The 21,623-nt window shown below is 24.9% G+C and overlaps 1 protein-coding gene across 1 annotated transcript in view; it reads right to left on the bottom strand.

Moving 5' to 3' along the window:
- The window catches only part of LOC117173935 (kinesin-like protein KIF2A), a 63,071-nt gene that overhangs the window by 16,522 nt on the left and 24,926 nt on the right, over positions 1–21,623 (bottom strand). The window contains exons 6-8 of the mRNA XM_033362583.1: positions 21,449–21,479; positions 10,295–10,730; positions 2,654–3,227 (exon numbers count right to left, since the gene is read on the bottom strand). Of these exons, the coding sequence (XP_033218474.1) occupies positions 2,654–3,227; positions 10,295–10,730; positions 21,449–21,479 (1,041 nt within the window). The remainder of the gene's footprint in view (positions 1–2,653; positions 3,228–10,294; positions 10,731–21,448; positions 21,480–21,623) is intronic.

Genomic DNA, 21,623 nt, shown 5'->3' with positions numbered 1-21,623 from the left:
TTTTGATTTCAAAATCTTGAAAAATCTAGAAATGGTTTTAAATTTTTCTAAATTCAAAATCATTTTCGAATTTTTTGTCAGAACTTTTGAATATATTTCAAAATGAATTGAATTTTTTCTATAAATTTGATAAAATCCTGCAAATAAAAAAAATTAAATTTGAATTTGTAAATAACAATTCAATACTTATTATTTGTAAAAATATTAGAATAATTTTAAGAGATATTTAGAAGTTTTAAAAAGATTCGAATCAGATTTGGAACTTGAAATAATTAAAAATATTTACAGCCGAATTTAAAATAAAATTTAGAATTTTGCAGATTTCCAACCAAAAATTTAGAATTTTTTTAATAATTGTAAAAGACTACAAAAGAATAAAACTTTTCTTAAGATTCTTAGGAAAACTGAAAATGATTTTTCACTTTGAAAAATTATTGTAACAGAAAGTATAAGAAGATTTTAGGAGATTTAAAAAATGATCAAAGAACATGGAAAACTTTAAGGATTTTTTTGTTTAATTTGCTGGATTTTAAAAAATTGTAGGAAAATTTCGATTAATTTTAAAATATATTTAGAAGTTCTGAAAAAAAATGTTAACACACTTCGTTAATATTACTTGAAATAATTTAAAGTTTTTAAATAATTTTGAATCTTTTCAGAAATTCTACATATCAATTTCAATATACTCGTCTTAAATAAACAGTGAAATATTGCTAAATATTAAATAATTATTCTTTTTCCACATGAAAAAATGTCAAATTAAATGGGATAAAAAATAAATAATTTAGACTCACAATATTTAAAATTTTATAAAAACCTTTAATTAAGACAACATTATTATGGATTTATTTTTAAGTTCAAAATAGTAAAACGCACGTTTATATTTTTTAATATCTGAAAATATTAATATAAATAATATATTAATAAATTTATTTATTAAATTTAATATAAAAAATAATATAAAGAATGACCTGGAACTCTGAATTAAAAATATATTCTTGATAAATCATGAAAATTCTTATTTAAAAATAAAATTATCGGAATAAATGATATATTAATTTCAATTCTTATCAAGACTTTTGAATTGAAACAGTTACAATCTGGAAATTCTCCAATTTTGAACGGATCTAGAATTGTTTCGTCAAATCAATTATTGTTAAGATTTCTATACTTAAAGTACAGATCCATTTTGAAAATAATTTATTTATATTTACAGTTGATAAAATAAAACTGTTTTTTATCAACAATTTTACCCTTCAAATGCTTTTAATTTTTAATTGTTTAACTCCTCAAAACTCCATTTTAATTATTTAAAAAACTGTTCAAATCAAACTTTTTATAAAAAATCTTCAATTTTAAAAACTTCTAATTTTTAATTTTTTTCGACCTTTAAAACTGAATTTTACAATTCTTTAAATTAAAATATATGCTTAAAAATTAAAAATCTAAAATGGAAAACTTTTAAAGTGAAAGCTTTTCGAATTAAGCATTCTAAACTAAATGATATAATTTATAAAATTCAAATTTTAGGAAATTATTTAAAAACGGTTGAAATCGAAGTTGGACAAAATTTTTAGAATAAAAATTTTGTAAAATTTCCGGTCAATAAATAAATTTACTGTCATTTCCCGGTTTCCTGGTCCAGCGGCCACCCTGCGTTAATTATACATATATTATTTTTATGTTATTTTGATGTTATTTTAAAATGAAAAATAGTTTATAAAGTTTCAATCGGACATTTACATTTTTTTAAATAATATGACTTTCCAATTAAAACAGTTTAATTTTTAACGTTAAAATCTTGAAATTCCAAAATTGTGAACTGATGCAGAATCTTTTTGTCCAGTCAATTATTATATATATTTTAAATCTTAAAGCAAAATTAAATTTTAAAAATCATGAATTCATATTCACAGTTAATCCAGTAAAAATGTTTGTTTTTTTTTAATTAAAAATCTTCAAGTTTAAACGTTTCTAATTTTTAATTGTTCAAGGCTTTAAAACTTTTATAATTCAAATGTATCCTTAAAAATCTAAAATAGAAAATTTTTAAAGTACAAGATTTTCGAATTTCGCATTCTAAACTGAATGATAAAATAATCTTCTGATTTGAAGATTCAATAATTTAGGTAAAATTTTATTTATTTTTTGAGCAAAAATCTTCATTTATCGGAAATTCGTCTTTTTGCTTTTAAAATTCTTTTCTTTTGTAGTATAAATTTCATTACTTTTTTTACTGAAGTATAAACTATGGCCGAACTTCAAGGTTTCAGGCCCAAGTACGGTTATTTCCAGTTTCGTTCATCTTTTCGAGATAGAAGGACAAGAAAATCAAATTGGTGCGAATTAGCACCTGTGTACCTTTTGCGTGTGGTAAAGTGTTGCGTGCTGGAATTTCTTAATATTTTTCAAGTAAAGGAGTTTCGTTCGTTTGTTGAATGTACTAATGTTTGTGTACATTTGTTATTTATCGATTTTTCATGATAATCGGATTTTTTTTCTAAACATTTGTAAAATTCCCGGTCATTTAACAGCGATAAGAAGCCAAATTCCCGGGCTTTTTTTCCAAGCTGAATAAAGTTCCCGGTTTAATCCCTAAAAAAAAAAAAAAAAAAAGAAGAGAAAGAGAAAAAGAAAAGTGAAATATGCTGACCTGCTGTTTTCCATCCTCGAGGACTCGCAACTTTTCTTTATCCGCCAAAAGATCAAAGACTTTGCCCGAGTAAATTTCAAAGAAACTCGCCGAAATGACCAGATTGAGGGGTCGATATTTGGGAGATTTGAGGTATTTGAAGACATCCTTGGTGACCATCGCATAGATGCCCTTCTTGCAGTCCTGTGTCTTGCCATTAAAATCGCCGCCCATAGTGTGAGTCTTGCCACTTCCGGTCTGTCCGTAGGCAAAACAGGTGGCCATTCCGCCGTCGAATATCGTCTGGACCAGAGGCTTGGCTGTGTATTTGTAGACTATCTCGTTCGTGCAGGTCTCGTCGAAGGCGTAGTCGAATCGGAAGAGCTGGTTCTCCAGGTACTTGGTCAGATCCACCTTCGCTTTCGGCTCGTGTACAACTATCTGGTCCTTGCTCGGAACACTAATCACGTCCACCTCCTTCCGATTCAGCTCCTTCTTGTTGCACGGCCGCTTTCGCACGCACACTGTTATCTGATGATCCTCAACTGCATCCGAGTCTCGCAGTGGCCTGAAGTCTATACTGTTTTGGTACTCTCTGTGTGCGGAAAGACAATCCTTCTAGTTTAGTATTATCCGCACGATAATTCTAACTACAAATCAGGGCTTTTTTTCTCCAGATAACTCATAACTCAACAAATTCCTAACTTTTCAAGGAAAATAATTGAAATTTCAACAAGATAGCTGATAGATGCATTTTTAATCATATAGATGCCTTTTCAAACAAGTAGGTCAATTTTCAATCAAATTGTTGATTTTTCAACTGAAAAAGATCGGTTTTTAACCAAAAATTAAATAGTTCAATTTTCAGTTAAAAAAATTAATTTTTCACACCAAAAAAATTTTAATCAGTGATGACTTTTGGAAAAAAGAGATTCCTTCAAAAAAAAATTTCAGCTAAAATTTGGAATATTTAATTGGAATACTTCCATTTTCAATAAAAAAAAATTAATTTTCGAACACCAAGATTAATTTTCAAACAAGAAGATTAATTTTCTACACAAAAGCGACTTTCAACAAAAGACACGATTTTTCAACATAGTGATTGAATTTTCAACCACAAAACATCAAAATATTAGTTTTCAACAAAAAATGAAATAGTTAAATTTTCAGTTTAAAAAACTAATTTTTCACAAAAGATTTTTTTGAGCAAAGTTATGAATTTTTGACAAAGGAGTTTCATTTTTAACCGAAAAATATAATTTTCAAATAAAATGATGAATTTTTAATAGAAACACTTAAATTGAAAAAAAATTAATTTTGAAACAATAACATTAATTTTCAAACCAAATAGTTCAATTTTCAATTGAAAAAGATCAGTTTTTAACCAAAAATAAAATAGTTCAATTTTCAGTTAAAAAAATTAATTTTTCACACCAAAAAAATTTTAATCAGTGATGACTTTTGGAAAAAAGAGATTCCTTCAAAAAAAAATTTCAGCTAAAATTTGGAATATTTAATGGAATACTTCCATTTTCAATAAAAAAAAATTAATTTTCAAACACCAAGATTAATTTTCAAACAAGAAGATTAGTTTTCTACACAAAAGCGACTTTCAACAAAAGACACGATTTTTCAACATAGTGATTGAATTTTAAACCACAAAACATCAATTTTCAACCGAATAGTTCAACTTTCAATTGAAAAATATGTTTTCAACAAAAAATGAAATAGTTAAATTTTCAGTTAAAAAAATTAATTCTCGACAAAAAAAATTGAAACCAAAGTGATGAATTTTTGACAAGAGTTTCACTGTCAACCAAAAAAAAATTAATTTTCAGCTAAAGTTATGAATATTTAATTAAAACATTAAAATGTTTAATAAATGATTCTTCAACAAAATAAATGAATTGTCAACAAAATAGTTTAATTTTCAAGTAAAAAAGACAAATTTCCCAACCAAATAGTTGAATTTAAACTCAAAAGATCCATTTTTAACCAAACGGATGAATTTTCAGATAAAATAAAGAAGAAGTTTCAACTGGAATAGTAAAATTTTAAACACAAAATATTACTTTTCAACTAAAATGATGAATCTTGAACTGGAATAGTTCAATTTTAATCAAAAAGATAAAATTAAAACTAAAATGATTCATCTGTCGCTGATTTAAAAAACGTGAAAATTCCAAAATTCAAAATAGTGGATCCAAGATGACGCATTGAAATTTAAAAAGAGCCAGATTTGACTAAAAATTGCCATTCTTGTTGTTTTTTTTTTTTTTTTTTTCATTTTTTGACCGTTGACTTCAAACATAAAGTAAAAATTTAAAGATGTCAGATTGATAGAGAAGATAGCAAACCCAAACCAAAAGTTTCGAGGTGGGGAGAGATGGAATGACAAGGAAAAATTATTATTATTATTATTAATATTAAAATAATATTGGATTTGGCATTAGAAGATCGGAATAAGAGTAACTTAAGAAAAATAGCGAAAGAGGAGAGAAAAAAGGGAAAAAGAAAGTGGGTGAAGCCATTTGGTGATTGTGAATTCTCTTTTGTTAAAGCTCCTTCGGCTTTAACGAACATATTCTCATCACGCATCTCATGCTTCGCTGTTGATTTCGTCGAAAACGCGAACTTTTCTGCAGTATGTTCAACTCTATTAAATCAAATCTTTACATTTATTTCTGCTTCTCGGTATGGGTTTGCTTATTCAGATATTGCACAATAAAGTACAAATCTCCTTTTTATTGATTACTTTAATATTTGTTTCTTATTTTGCATTACATTCTATTCTTAGCCACCCTGAAAAATGTACATAATTTCAATGAATGTATGTTAGTATCATTCATAATATGAATTATAATTGGAACAACAGTATCTTTATTTTTCTATTTTTATCATAAAAAAGGCGCATTACATTAAAATAAAAATTATTACTAAGCATTTGAAAAAATTCGTCTTTTTGGTTTGAAAATTCAATTTTTTCGCAGAAACTTATTTTTTTGTTACAAAAATTCAATTTTTGATGTTACTGAGTTAAGTGGAATCTTTTTTGGATGAAAACTCAACTTTTTTGTAATCAAAAATTCTTCTGCTTTAAGATAAATTTCATATTTTTTTATAAAAATGCAACTATTTGCTAGAGAATTCAACAATTTTGTTAAAAAGTCATCCATTTCGGTTGAAAATTCGTCTTTTTGGATTAAAAATTCAATTTTTTTGGTTGAAAATTATTTCTTGTTAAAAAATTCATAGTTTTAATCGTGAAAACTCGACTAAAATCTTTTTCAACGGAAAATTCAACTATTTTTTTGAAAATTTATCTTTTTGTTTTAAAACTTCATTTGTTATAGAAGAATTTTCATTTCTCGTATGAAAATACAACTTTTTAGTTAGCCCTTAAAGTGCATTGTGGGTATCACATACCCCAACCGATTTTCAAACTCTTATAAACCATACTTAATTCGAAAGAATTGAGTAAGTTTCGCCATATAACTTTCGTTAGATACACTAACTATAAGTAAAAAATTTCGAAAATTAATTTTCTTGATTGAAAATTTAAGAATTTCAATTAAATATTCAAAATTTTAGCTGAAAATTATTTTTTTTTTCAAAGTGAAACTATTTTGTCAAAAATGTATCACTTTAATTTAAAATTGTTTTTTTGTTAGAAAATTACTTTTTTTTAAACTGAATATCTTACTTCTTACATTTTTGTTGAAAACTGATGTTTCTCAGTTAAAAATTCAACAATTTGGTTGAAAATTGGTGTTTTTGAGTTGAAAATTCAACCATTTTGTTGAAAATTCATTTCTTTTGTTGAAAAATCGTTTTTCTTTTTTATAGAAAATTAATCTTCATGTTTGAAAATTAATCTTGGTGTTCGAAAATTAATTTTTTTATTGCAAATTTAAGTGTTCTGATTAAATATTCCTAATTTTAGCAGAAAATTATTTTTTTTTTGGGTGACAGTGAAACTCCTTTGTCAAAAATCCATCAGTTTGGTTTAAATTTTTTGTTGTGGAAAATTAATTTCCTTGACTGAAAATCTAACTTTTTGATTTTTTGTTGAAAACTGATATTTTTTAGTTGAAAATTGAACCATTTTGTTGAAAATTCATATCATTCGTTGGAAAATCGTTTTTTTTTGTTTTTTTGTTGTTGAAAATTTAAGTGTTCCTATGAAAAATTCATAATTTTAACTTAAAATTATTTTTTTTCGGTCAAAAATGAAACTCCTTTGTCGAAAATTCATCACTTTGCTTAAAATTTTTTTTTTGCGGAAAATTATATTTTTTTTAACTGAAAATCTAACTTTTTAATTTTTTATTGGAAACTGATATTTTTCAGTTGAAACTTCAACAATTTAGTAGAAAATGGACTTTTTTTTTAGTTGAAAATTCATGTCTTTTATTGAAAAATCGTTTTTTGTTTATTTTTTTGTAGCGAATTAATCTTGTTTGAAATTGTATCTTGATATTAGAAAATTAATCATTTGATTGGAAATTTCAGTGTTCCGATTAAAAATTCATAATTTTAGCTGAAAATTATATTTTTTCGATTAACAGTGAAACTTTTTTGTCTAAAATTCATCACTTTGGTTAAAAAAATTTTTGTTGTTGAAATTTAATTTTTTTAAACTGATACTTTCTAGCTTAAAATTCAGCAATTTGGTTGAAAATTGATGTTTTTTATTGAAAAATTTAACCATTTCGTTGAAAATTCATGTCTTTTGTTGAAAAATCGTTTGTTTTTTTGTAGAAAATTGATCTTTGAAAATTATTATTTTTTTGGTTCAAGCTGAAACTCCTTTGTCAAAAATTCATCACTGTGCTTAAAAAAAAAATCTTTTGTGAAAAATTAATTTTTTAAACGCATTATATTAAAATAAAAATTATTACTAAGCATTTGAAAAAATTCGTCTTTTTGGTTTGAAAATTCAATTTTTTGCAGAAACTTATTATTTTTGCTACAAAAATTCAATTTTTGATGTTACTGAGTTAAGTGGAATCTTTTTTGGATGAAAACTTAACTTTTTTGTAATCAAAAATTCTTCTGCTTTAAGATAAATGCTAGTTTAAGGTAAACAAAATTGTGGGCTAAGAAACACCCAGTGTGCACTTAGTGAGTAAAAAAGTAATATAGGAGCAAATTTTTGTTGTTGAAATTTTATTGATTTTTGTTTACTTTCTAACGTAAGTATAGCATGTGAAGTGGATATTTTTAATAAAATATAATTGTTAAAATGCAGTTATATATGTCTCTTTTTTTGAATTTCTTGTAGTTTTATAGTATTACATCTCAAAGTTCCTCAATTTTTATAATAATAAATCAATTTAAAAGCAAAAAATCTGATTCATGATTTGATAAAAAAATTTACTTTTCAACGCTTTTCAACTGCGCAACTAAATATCTTTTTTGAAAGCACCCATGTTGCAATACATTTTTTCACTTTTTCTTTTCAATAATTTTGTTAACAAACTTAAAATAAATAAATGTCTATAAAATCAGCTCTAACTTATGAAAGATACCTTAAATTATACCGGATAATTTTATTGTGACAAAATACTCAATAGGGGTTAAACAATACATAATTAAATGTACTGGGGTGTAGAACACCCACGATGCACTTTACCGTGATTTTTACCATGTATGCACTTTGAGGGTTAAAAATCGTTCTTCTTTGCTTTATAATTCAACTAAATTATTTAAAACATTTGGTTGAATTGCTTTGTTAGAAATCACTTTTTTTTAACGATTTATATTTTAAGTTGAAAAGTTATCTCGTTGGTTAAACGTTTAATTATCTTGTTGAAAATTAATCTTTTTTAATTGAACATTAAACTACTTGGGTCAAAGTTAAGGTACATTGTGCAATTTTTTTATTGAAGGCTTATGTCTGGTTGAAAATTTAACTGTTAAGTGGAAATACTTCATTTTTTTTGTTTAGAATAATTTTTTAATAGAAATGTTGTGAAAAAAATTATTTATTAGTTTGAAATTTCCTTTTTTTTGCGTAAAAATGCATTAGTTTCGTGCAAAATTTATTTTTTGTTAAACAGTCATATTTTTTGTTTCAAAATTGAATTTTTGTAAAGAAAATTTGTCCTCTGGTTTGAAGATTCAATAATTTAGATAAAATTTTATTTATTTTTTGAGCAAAAAATCTTAATTTAGTGGAAATTCGTCTTTTTGGTTTTAAAATTCTTTTCTTTTTTTGTATAAATTTCATTACTTTCTTATTGAAGTATAAACTATGGCCGAATTCCAAGGTTTCAGGCCCAAGTACGGTTAGTTCCAGTTTCGTTGATCTCTCCGAGATAGAAGGACGTGAAAATCAAATTGGTGCGAATTAGCACCTGTGTACCTTTTGCGCGTGGTAAAGAGTTGCGTGCTGGAATTTCTTAATATTTTTCAAATAAGGGAGTTTCGTTCGTTTGTTGAATGTACGTATTTTTGTGTACATTTATTTGTTATTTATCGATTTTTCATGATAATTTCCAATAAATTATGCAAAAATGTGATTTTTTCCATCAGATGCATGGAAATGAAATTGAATAGAGTGTAAAGTATCGAATGCCAAAAATGTCGCAAATAGTAAGCATTTCTTGTTGGAGAGATATTCTAAATAGAACGATTTTATAATTGTTTCATTACTTTCATTTCCCTTTTCTCATCATTATAAATCATGCATTTGAAAATACCCCCACTTTGACCTACCCGGAAAAATCCTAGATCCTAGATAAATAGGGAAAATTAATGATTATCCAAATTTCTATAGAATCATTAGATTCATCAGGAAATTTCACACAAAAAACATGTGTTTAACATTTTTCTAGTCTCAATTTTCTTGTTCAAATTAGAAGTTGAAAATGCAAAAGCCAGATTCGCACCAGTGTACCTTTAGTAGGGACCAGAAAGGAGTGTATCGTTTGAGGGTTAAAGTAGTAATACTCTTTTTGTTTTGTTTGAAATAAATTGATAAATTTTAAATTTGTATACGAAACACTGTAATTCCTAAATAACCTGAATAATAAAAATATTGTTAAAAATCATAAATTCTCTTAAAATCTGTCGTATTCTCGGTTATATAACCTGCACTTAAATTCTCGGGAATTTAACAACTCTAAAAAGTGAGGTGATTAGGAGAGAAAGAAGCAGATGAAAATAAGAAATATCAGAAAACACAAAGAGATGGGAAGTAAAAAGAGTATTAGAAGAAAAAAGGGGGAAAAAACAAGGTGGTAAAGAATAGAGTAAAAGTGCATGGGACAAAAAATATATAAAGAGAAAAAGGAAGTGATGAAGTGATTAGAAAAAAGGAGAAAAGCGTAAATTAAAGGAGAAGAATATAAGAGAAACAAAGGAGTATACAGGATTTGAAGAGGTGTAGAAAGAAGGCTAGGATGGAAGATAATATAATAAAAAAAGTATAAATAATATAAATAATAGAGTATGCATAATCTGTGAATAGGAAGGATGCTGGCAAAAGAAAGTGTCAAGATTTTAGAGGACTAATATGATTGGGTAAGGAGTGGATGAAACAATTAAGAGGGGAGCAGGGGAGCGAATGAGAGAGTGAATATGAAAAATGGCAAGGTTAAGGTAGAGAAGAAGTGAAAAAAACAGGAAAAAAGGAGAAAATAATGAATAACATCGAACCTGATCATAGCAAGAAATTCCCAGTTGGGATTGCCAGGGTCCAGATTCATAAGGGCCTCCTTCTCCTCCTTGAGTTCGGCTTGTCTCTGTCTTCTTTCCTCTCTGTTCTTCTTGAGTCTCTCGACCTCCTTTACGACATTGGACCTTCTTCCTCTTCCGTTCTCCACCTGCGCCTGTTGCGCCTGCGTGAATTGCTGCTGCTGAAGTTGCTGCTGCTGCTGCTGTTGTTGATTTTGTTTAAGCTGCTTAGTGATTGCGGCATTGGAGACATTGAAGGTCGGATTGGTCGTGGGTGTTGGCGGTATGTTTTCCTGAACTTCTCGTCGTCCTGTCAGACCAGTAATTGTGTCACCGTGCCCATTCACAGACGTTGTCACGGGCGGCATTATATTCGTTGGACGACTCGGCAGTTGCTGTCTATTCCTATTTGATCCAGCTGTGGAAAAATACCATTTTTTTCTTTTGTTTCACATTTCTTCAACGATTTTTGTGTGTGTTCACTAGGGTGGTCCAAAAATGCACGGGAATTTTTTTTTTTTCTAGAGGGCTATGATCCCCCCAATTTTTTTCCAAATCTGAACAAAGAAATTCCCTATTTTTTTATGTAAACAGGTGCCGATTTTGACTTGAAGTTTCCCATGTAAAATGCATGGGGAAAAATCACTTTCTATAGGTTCTAAAATAATTTTGTAGGGTTTGAAGAAATGTTACGGGAAAGTATGGGGGCCTGTAGAGAATTATCAAATGAAGAATTTCATCTATAAGAAATATAAGGTTTACACCCCGAAGCAACCTCTACGAGCCCATGACAACCCTTCAAGTACCCTTAAAACCAAAGATGTAAATTCTTCATGAAATCGACCTTTTGAACACCGTATTCTCGTCTTTTTTTACTTAGAATTAATAATATTGGTCTAGTGGAATATTTATTACCATTGGCTATGTAATTTTTGATTATTTGAACAAATGCAATTTGTTTAAATATGTTTTCTTCGAAAATTCGTTTTCCTCCCTATAAATTTATTAGTATTAGTCTAATGTGATATTTATTAACATTGGTTAAATAAATGTTTATTGTTTAAACACATGTAAATTATTTAAACAATTTATTTCTAAAAACCGTTTATTTCCTTAAAAATTATTACTATTGGTCTCTTGGAATATTTATTAACATTAATCCATTAATTTTCATACTTGTAAGCAAATGGAATTTGTTTTAATCATTTTTGTATATACAAATTATGAATATTTCTTCAGTGAAATATTTATCAACATTGTTTAATTAATGAAAAAAAATTTTTTAATAAAAATTATCACTTAAATATTACTGATAAATTAACTATTATTAAATTAATTATTATTCAGTAATTAATTATTACTGATAAATATTCCACTAGATCCACCGTAATAATTTTTCTCTAGATTAAATTCGAAAGGAAATTATTTAAACAAATTCCATTTGTTTAAATAATTGAAAATGAACTAATGTTCATAAATATTCCACTAGATCAATAGTAATAATTTTTAGGGAAAAACAAATTTAAACAAAATTATTTAAACATATTCCTTTAGTTTAAACAATTAAAAATTAATGAATTAATGTTATTAAATATTCCAGTAGACTAATAATATTAATTTTAAGAAAAAATAACAAATTTTCAACAAAAAAATTATGTAAACAAATTCTATTTGTTTACTAATTAAAAATTAATTAACCAATGATAATGAATATTCCACTAGACCACTATTAATAATTTTAAGTAAAAAAAGAACAGAAAACAGTGCTCAAAAGGTCGATTTTATGAAGAATTAACATTTTTTGTCTAATACATGAAATTCTTCGTTGGATAATTTTCTACCTACAGGTCCCAATACTTTCCGGTTACATTTTTTTAAACCCTAAAAAATTATTCGAAAAACTCAAAAAAGTAATTTTTCCCTATGAATTTTACATGGGAAACTTCAAGTCAAAACCGGCACCTGTTGAAAAAAAAAAAATTAAGAAATTTCTTTTTTCGGATTTGGAAAAAATGGGGGGGGGGGGTGTTCGTTGCCCTCTAAAAAAAGCGTTTTTGAGCCACCGTAGTGTTTACTCTCAACAATATTAATTTGCTTGTACATTAATTTCAATATATTGATATTTGATTAAAATCTTGTTACTACTCTCACTATTTTGTCATTTCGTTCATATATCAGGATGGCCATTTGGCAAACGATTTCCAATTCACGCTTTCGCCTGGTCAAGTTTTTCAATATTCCCGAAAAACTTGAGTTAGTAACAAAACAAAAAAATGAATTTTTAAACAATAAGGTTAATTTTCAAAAAATATTAATTTTCTACCAAAAAATACAATTTCTTAAACAAAATAAACGAATTTTAAGGAAATAGTTGAATTTCGAACTAGAAAAAAATCAATTTTCAATTGAAAATACAATAGTTACATTTTTAGTAAAAAAAATAATTAATTTTCATCTTAACTGGTGAATCTTCAACTAAAATGTGGAATCCTCAACTGGGATAGTGGAATTTGGGAAAAAATGAGTTTTCAGCTAAGACTTAAATATTATTAATAATGAATTCATTAATTAAAATTAAACAATTGATTACAATAATTTTTTGATATTTGGGTACAAACCCACTTGCTTTGAATTATTTTTTCTGATTATTTATATAACGAAAATTAATTTTATTGTGAAATAAAGAGCAATACACCACTTAAAAATATTTTCTTGTAGTTCAAAGTCAATAAAAATTATTTTAATGTCAACATTCCTTATATATTACTGTTGCAACCAATCGCAAATAAATTTTTATGAATGTATGTAACATATTATATGATCAATTAGTCGAGAAATTAACCATGACTCTGAAAATAACAAAAAGTCGACTTTTTTATTTCATTTAATTTCAAAATCAATTAGGGACCGTAAAAATATTTCAACCAGAAAGATCAATTTTTAACTGAAATTATGAATCTTCAATTAGAATAATTGAATTTTTCAGCAAAAAGATTAATTTTTAACCAAGCAGATTAATTTCGACCAAAAAAGACGAATTTTCAGCTAAAAAAATATAGTTTTTCAACAAAAAACTGAATGTTCAACCGAAGAGATGAATTTTTAACTAAAAGTATGGAATATTTCACTGTAATAATAGTTACATTTTCAGTAAAAAATAAATAATTGTCAACCAAAAAACATTCAAATAAAAAACCAATTTTCAATCACACAGCTCATTTTTCAACTAAAGAAATGAATTTTTAATTACAACGATAAACCTTTAAAAAGAAAAAAAATAATTTTTAACAAAAGAGTTCAACTGTCAACCATATAATTTTATTTCCAACCTCAAAGATGAATTTTCAACAAAAATAATAAATATTTAACTGGAATACTTGAATTTTTAACCGAAAAGAAGAATTTTTCAACAAAAAGATTAACCTTCAATGAACAAGAAAACTTTCTAAAAAACAAAATACGTGAATTTTTAATGAAATACTTAAATTTTCAATTAAAAACCCACATTTTCATCCAAATTGTTGAATTTTGAACTAGAAAAGATCAATTTTCAACAAAAAATAGAATAGTTAAATTTTAAGTTGAAAAAATTAATTTTCAACCAAACTTCATTTTTCAAACAAAGTAGGTAATGAATTTTTATTTAAAATAATGAATCTTGAATAAGAAAAAAATTTCAACCATAGTTTATTTTTCAACCAAGTAAATTTATTTATAACCTAAAAGATGAATTATAAAACAAAAAAACAGAATTTTTAAACAAGGAGATTAACTTTAAAAGAAAAACATATTTTTCTACCATAGAATTCGATTTTCTAACAAAAAATACGAATTTTTCACAAATTAAATGAATGAAAAAAAAGTTTAATTTTTAAATAAAAAATATCAATTATCAACCAAGTAGTTGAATTTTCATTTAAAAGTTACATTTTTAAGAAGAGATGGATTTTTAATTAAAATGATGAATCTTCAAAAAAAAAAAAAATTGTATATTTTTTACAAGAGAATTTGGTTTGTAAACGCAACTACTTCAAGTACTCTCTCTTTATTAAAATTGGATGGAGGAACTTTTAAATTGTGATGAATTTTGACTTGGAAGAGGGGTTTGTCTTTTTTTGGCAGAAAATTAATCTTCTTAGTTGAAAATACAGATTTTCGGTTGAAAAAATTAATTATTTGGTTAAAAAATGCATTTTTTTTATATCAGATTAATCGTTTTAGTTGAAAATTATCATTTTTAGTAGCAAATTCATGTACTTTGCTGATTTTTCTTTATAAGGTATATTTTCTAGTTGAAATTTCAACTATTTATTTAAACATTCATGCACTTTCTTGCAAATTAAACTGTTTTGTAAAAAATAAATTTTATTGGATGAATATTTGTTTCTTTGGTTTAAAATATATATTTTAATCTAAAAGTTGAACTATTTGGTTGAAAATTTAACCATTTTATTGAAAATTCGTTTTTATTTCTTGTTGAAAATTTGTCTTTTTGAGTTGAAAATTCGTGTATTTTGCTACAAAAATTTCTTTTTGTTAGAAAATAAATCTCTTTGATTAAAAAAATCATCTTTTTGGTTCCCAATTCAATTGTTATGTTAAAAATGTATCGTTTTGGTTTTTTTAAACTTTAAATTGAACTATTTGGTAAAAATTTTAACTATTTCGCAGAACATTATTTTTTTGTTGCTGTTGCAAATTTATCTATTTTATACGAAAATGCATTTCTTTTTGGACAGTTTGTCTTTTTTGGCAGTAAATTAATCTTCTTGGTTGAAAATTCAGATTTTTGTTTGAAAATTCATTTATTTGGTTCAAAAGTGCATTTTTTGGCAGCAGATTAATTCTTTCAGTTGAAAATGTATTATTTTTAGTTGCAAAATTCATGTTTTTTTTCTAATTCGTTTCCTTGGTAGCAAATTAATTTCTTTGGTAGAAAATATGAATTAGTTATTTTCGACTGTAAATGTACCTTTTTAATTGAAAATTCAATTATTTTTTGAAAAATTCATCTATTTCGTTTAAGAATAAACTGTTTTGTGAATATAAATTTTATGGGATGAAAATTTATTTATTTAGATTAAAATTGAATTTTTTAATCTAAAAGTTGAACTATTTGGTTGAAAATGTAACTATTTTTGTTGCAAATTCGTTTTTTTATTGTTAAAAATTTGTTTTTTTTTTTAGTTGAAAATTTGTGTATTTTGCTGAAAAAATGTCTATTTGTAAGAAAATAAATCTTCTTGATAAAAAAATCATCTTTTTGGTACAAATTTGAACTATTTCGTAAAAAATTCTTTTTTTGAGAATTTGTCTTTTTCGGGAGAAAATTAAACTTCTTGGTTGAAAATTCCGATTTTTTTTTGGAAAATTAAATTTTTTTGTTGAAAAATGCATTATTTGGTTGAAATTTTAACAATTTTGTTGAACATTTTTTTGTTGTTGCAAATTTGTCCTTTTTAGTTGAAAATTCATGTATTTTTGTGAATATTTTTGGTTTTGGTAGAAAATAAATTTTCTTGTTTGAAAATTCATCGTTTTTCTTCACAATTCATTTTTTGTTGTTAAAAATTCCTCTCTTTGGTAGAAGTTTAACTATTTGATGAAAAATTCATTCTTTTTGCTTGAAAATTTAAATATTTTGTAGAATATTTAACTATTTGTTGGAAATCTCGTTATTTTTTTCTTACGAATATATATTTTTCAGTTGAAACTTTATCCTTTGGGTTCAAAAATCAACTTTTAATGACAAATTTATTTTTAAATATTTTGTTTAAGGTTCAGTTACTTATTTGAAAATGTATGTATTTTAATAAAAATTCAACTGTTTGGTAGAAAATTAATCCTGTTGGTTAAGAATGAATTAATTTGCTCTAAAACTAATGTTTTCATTGAAAATTAAACTATTAAGTTGAAAATTAGTTTATTTTTGGTGGAAAATTGATCTGTTTTTCTTCAAAATTCGTGTATTTTTGTAAAAAATTAGTTTTGTTGGTAGAAAAGTTATCTTCATCGATAAGAAATCATTTTTGTGGTTCAAAATTCAACTTGCTCGTTAAAAACTCACTTTTTTTTATTTATCCTTTTAATTGAAAATTAATTTCTTTAGTTTGAAATTGTTTTTTTGTTGTTTGAAATAAACTTTTTTAACTATTCCATTTTTGTTCCAAATTTATTATCCCTATTGCTTTATGAGCTCTATAAAATATAAAATATTATAACTACATTAAAAAAAAATATAATAAAAATATATCTAAATACAATTTTGCATAAAAATGATAAAGTTATGCAAAATATTCAAATTTCTTAAGGGAAAATTAACTCTGAAATTCGATTTAACAGACTGAATGTTTATACCATTTTTGATCGAGCAAGTAAAGTCTTCCCGCTCTTGTTGATGATCAACTATTGAAATCCGTCTCTTGAAACAGCGACCCAAGAGAAACTTCATTGTCGCGATAGGGAATTTTAATTTTGAAAAATGCAACAACAAAAAAAGGAACAGGAATTAAAAGAAAGTTTTGGACAAATAATATTAATTTCGTCTGTAGATCACATTAATTACGTCATTTTGGAACTATAAACAAACAATAGGACCAACGCGCAGAGGAGCAAAAATAAAATTATTAAAAAATTCAAGTCGAAAATAAAAAATGAAGGAGTAGGAGGCGGAATTGTGGAATGTGGAAGAACAATGTGTTCACTGAACACGTACAGAAGGTGCACTAACAATAAGTGATGGTTGGGGTCCTTGCCCTTGCTGTGGAACATAGATGTGGATATAGCGTGTGAATATCGATAGGGACGCTGAAAAACAGATAACGCGGTTGCCTAGCGAAAAGAGAGAATCATAAGGATATGCTTTCTAAAAATCGATATTAACTATTTGGTTGACTATTACATTTTTTTTATTAAAAATTAATGTGTTTTATTTAAAATTCTTATTTTTTGGTAGACAATTGATCTTCTTGGTTTAAAATTCACCTCTTTGGTTGAGATGTAACAATTTATTTCGGAATTAGTTTCTTTTTTTGTAAAAAATTAATTTTCTTAATTGAAAAATTAAATATTCCGTTTTTTGTTGAAATTTGATCTTTTTCATTTAAAAATTTAAATTTTTGGATAAAAATTGATTTAGTCTGTTGAAAATTAATCCTAAAAATTAACAATTGTATGACAAAAGTAATGTTTTGCTTAATAATTCAACAACTTGGGTAAAAAAGTTCAACGATTCATCCTTTTGTTTGACATATAACAATTTATTTTGAAATCTGTTTTTGTCTTGTACAAAATAAATTGTTTTATTTCGAAATTTTAATATTTCATTTTTTGTTTTTGTAATTTAACTTTTTCAGTTGAAAATTTAACTTTCTGGTTTGAAATTGATCATGTTTAGTTGAAAAATAAACTACTTGATTTAAAATTCATGTCTTTTGTTGAAAATTCATTCTAAACATGAATAATTTTGTGAAAAATTAATTGTTTGTTGTTTAAAATTCAACCACTTTGGTCGTATTTTTTGTAGAAAAATGATCTTCGCGGATTCAAATTTATCTCTTTGCTTGGAAATTCAATAATTTATTTCAAAATTCGTTCCTCATTTTGGGAAAACTTAACTTTTTTATTGAAAATTTAAACATTCCATTTTTGGTTGAAAACTCATCTTATTTTTGTTGAAAATTTAACTTTTTGGTTAATGATTAAAATTTTTTATTTTAAATTTTAACCACATGATTCAAAATTTATATATTTCGTTCAAAATTCAAACTACAAATGAACACTTTAGTGAACAATTAATTTTCTTGGTTGAACATTGAACCACTTTAGTAACTTTGCTACCAATAGTTATTATTGTAACCAAATAGTTACTTCAGTAACTATTTGGTTAAAAATTAATTTTTTTTTTTTGAAAATTACTGTTCTTTTTTTTTGAAAATTCGTCTTTTTTGTAGAAATTTAACAATATTTATTTCAAAATTACTTTCTTTTATTAAATTTTTTTTTTAATTCAAAATTTAACTTATCCATTTTTAGATAGTTTTTTTTTAGTTGAAAATTCAACCTAAAAATTAACAGTTGTATGAAAAAGTAATTTTTTGGTTCATAATTAAACTGCTTTGGTAAAAAATTAAACGATTTGGTTAAAAATTAATTTTGTTTTTGAAACTTAAAGTATTTTGTTCAAAATTTGTCTTTATTGATAGAAAAAGAATCTTTTTGGTTGAAAATTCATCTCTTTGGTTAAAATTTAACAATTTATTTCGAAATTAGTTTTAAAAAATAAAGAATTAAATTTCTATTTCGAAAATTTAAACATTCCACTTTTGGTTGAAAACTGATCTTCTTCAGTTGAAAATTGAACTTTTTATTAAAAAAATGATCGTGTTTAGTTGAAAATTAAACTACTCGATTTAAAATTCATGTTTTTGTTAAAAATTCATCCTAAACATGAACAATTGAAAATTTAACCACTTAAAATTCAAATACTTTGGTCAAAAACTCTACGATTTGGTTAAAAATTAATTTTACTGTTGAAAATTATTATGTTTCGTTGAAAATTCGTATTTTTGTCGAAATGTAATAATATCTGTTTTGAAATCAGTTGCTTTTTTTTAGTTAAAAATTAATTTGTTAAATTGAAAATTTAACTTATCTATTGTTTGATAAAGATTTCTCTGTTTTAGTAGAAAAATCAACTATATGGTTTGAAATTCATAGATTTTGTTGAAAATTCAACCTAAAGATCAACAATTGTTTGAGAAAGCAATTTTTTGGTTAAAAATTCAAAGATTTGGTTAAAACATTTGTTATTGAAAACGAATGTGTTTTGGTTAAAATTCACCTATTTGGTGAAACATTAATCCACTTTGTAGAAAATTCAACTACATTATGGAAATTCCTGTTTTGTTGGAAACTTATTTTTTAACAAAAAATTTAATGTTTTTTTAAAGTAGAAAATTGATTTTCTTCTTTGAAAATTCCTTTATATTTAGTTTAACAATTATTGCCCTTAACTGAAAATTTAACTATTATATTTTTGATTGTGATTTAATCTTCTTCTGTGGAAAATAGGACTTTTTTGTTGAAAATTAAAGTATTCTGTTAAAAATTTGTTATTATTGGTAGAAAAATAGTCTTCTTGGTTAAAAAATTAACTACTTGGTTTAAAATTCATGTATTTTGATAAAAAATCTTTTTTAAAAATTGAAAAATTTGGTGAAAAAGTATTTTTGTTGTTGTTAAAAATTCAACCACTTTTCCAAAAAGTTCAACTAGCTGGTTGACAATTAAGTTTCTTTTTTGTAGAAAATTAATGTTTTTAAATAAAAATTCGTATCTTTTGGTAGAAAATTCATCTCTTTGGTTAAGATATAACAAACTATTTAAAAATTCGGGTTTTTGCGAAAAATTAACGTTTTTAATTGAAAATTTAAATATAACATTTTTGTTGAATATTTATCTTTTTCAGTTAAAAAATTTAACTTTTTGGTTAAAGAGTTATATTTTTTAGTTGAAAAATCAACTACATACTTGGTTTATAATTTATGAATTTTATTTAAATATCGGCATAAAACTTAAAAACTGCATGAAAATTTTAATTTTTTTTTGGTTGAAAATTCAACTACTTGGTTTAAAATTCATTAAAAAAATAAACAATTTTGTGAAAAAGTAATTCTTTCGGTTAAAAATTCAACCACTTTGTTATAAAATTAAACTATTTATTTAAAAATTAGTTTTTCTGTCAGTTTATTTGAAAATTAATTTTTTTTATTCACAATTGGAATATTCCATTTTTTTTTGTTGAAAATTGATCTTTTTCAGTTAAAAATTTAACTTTTTGGTTGAATATTTATGTTTTTAGTTTAAAATTCAACTACTTGATTTGAAATTCATGTATTTTGTTGAAAATGTATCCTAAAAATTAACAATTTTGTGAAATTGTAATTCTTTTCATTAAAAATTCAACTACTTTGGTCAAAAATGTTTGTTAAAAATTAACCTATTTAGTGATACATTAATCTATTTTGCAGAAAATTCTACAATGTTGTTGAAAATTCCTGTTTTGTTGGAAACTTATTTTTTAACTTAATTTAATTTGATCTTATACTGTTAAAAATACGATTTTTCGGTTGAAAAGTAATGTATTTTGTTCAAATTTTGACTTTTTTGGTAGACGTACTTAGTTTAAAATTCATATATTTTGTTGAAGATTCATCCTAAAAATTAACAATTGTATGAAAAAGCAATTTTTTCGGTTGAAAGTTGAACAATGTTGGTGAAAAATTCAACCATTTAGTTGAAAGTTCCTGTTTTGTTGGAAACTTATTTGTTAAAAAAAATTTAACTATTAAATATCTCGGTTAAACATTCATCCTTTTAGTTGATCGAAAATTGAACTAATTTGTTGAAAAATTCTTTTTTGTTTGAAGATGCATCTAAAATTAATATCTTTGGTGGAAAATGTAACTATTTAATTGAAAATTATTTTTTTTTTTTGTAAAAAATTCAATTTTTTCGATTGAGGTTTTAAATACTTTGGAAAAAATTCAACTATTTGATTGACAATTAGGTTTTTCTTTTGAGAAGTAATGTGTTCTTTTCGAAATTCGTATTTTTTTTAGTAGGAAATTAATCTTTTCTGTTGAAAATACATTTTTTATTTGAAAACGTAATTACTTGTTTTAAAGTTGAACTAATTCGTTTAAAATTAATTTTTTTTTGAAGATGCATCATTTTTGTTTAAAATTGATCTCTTTAGTTGAAAATTTAAATATCTATTTGAAAATTGTTCTTTTTTTGTTTTGTAAAAAGTTAATTTTTTAAATTAAAAAGTAACCTTTAATTTTGCGCCTAAAAAAAGTTTCTACGTGATCAATATTTATCGAAGGCGAAACACCTAAAATTAAGTTCCAGCGGAGGGGGATTATCCCGGATTATATCGGATTACCTTTATGTACAGAATTACACTATATTACATAAAACAAAAAGAGATTATTTTTTAAAAGCATTCTTTAAATTAAAAAAAAAAAAAGAAAAATGAATGATCAATCAAGAACATTAATTTTCTACTAAAAAATCATTCTTTCTTTTTTTTAAATTAAAAATATTATTTGACAACAGGCACACTGATCTTACCTTTAACAGAGATGCTGGCCCTTGTAGAGTGCTAAAAGACAAAAAAAAACAAGTTAGTACATTTAAATTAGGAAGTGAACATTATAGTAAAAAAAACATACTGTCTAAATTCGAATCAGTGATGAAGGATCGTCCTTAAACTAATTTAAAAATAAAAGTCGGGGGGGGGGGGGGG

The sequence above is a fragment of the Belonocnema kinseyi genome, chromosome 5 (genome assembly GCF_010883055.1).
Source record: "Belonocnema kinseyi isolate 2016_QV_RU_SX_M_011 chromosome 5, B_treatae_v1, whole genome shotgun sequence".
Taxonomy (NCBI): domain Eukaryota; kingdom Metazoa; phylum Arthropoda; class Insecta; order Hymenoptera; family Cynipidae; genus Belonocnema; species Belonocnema kinseyi.
Note: the sequence above shows the minus strand (reverse complement) of the source record. Positions and strands in the feature narration are given on the sequence as shown.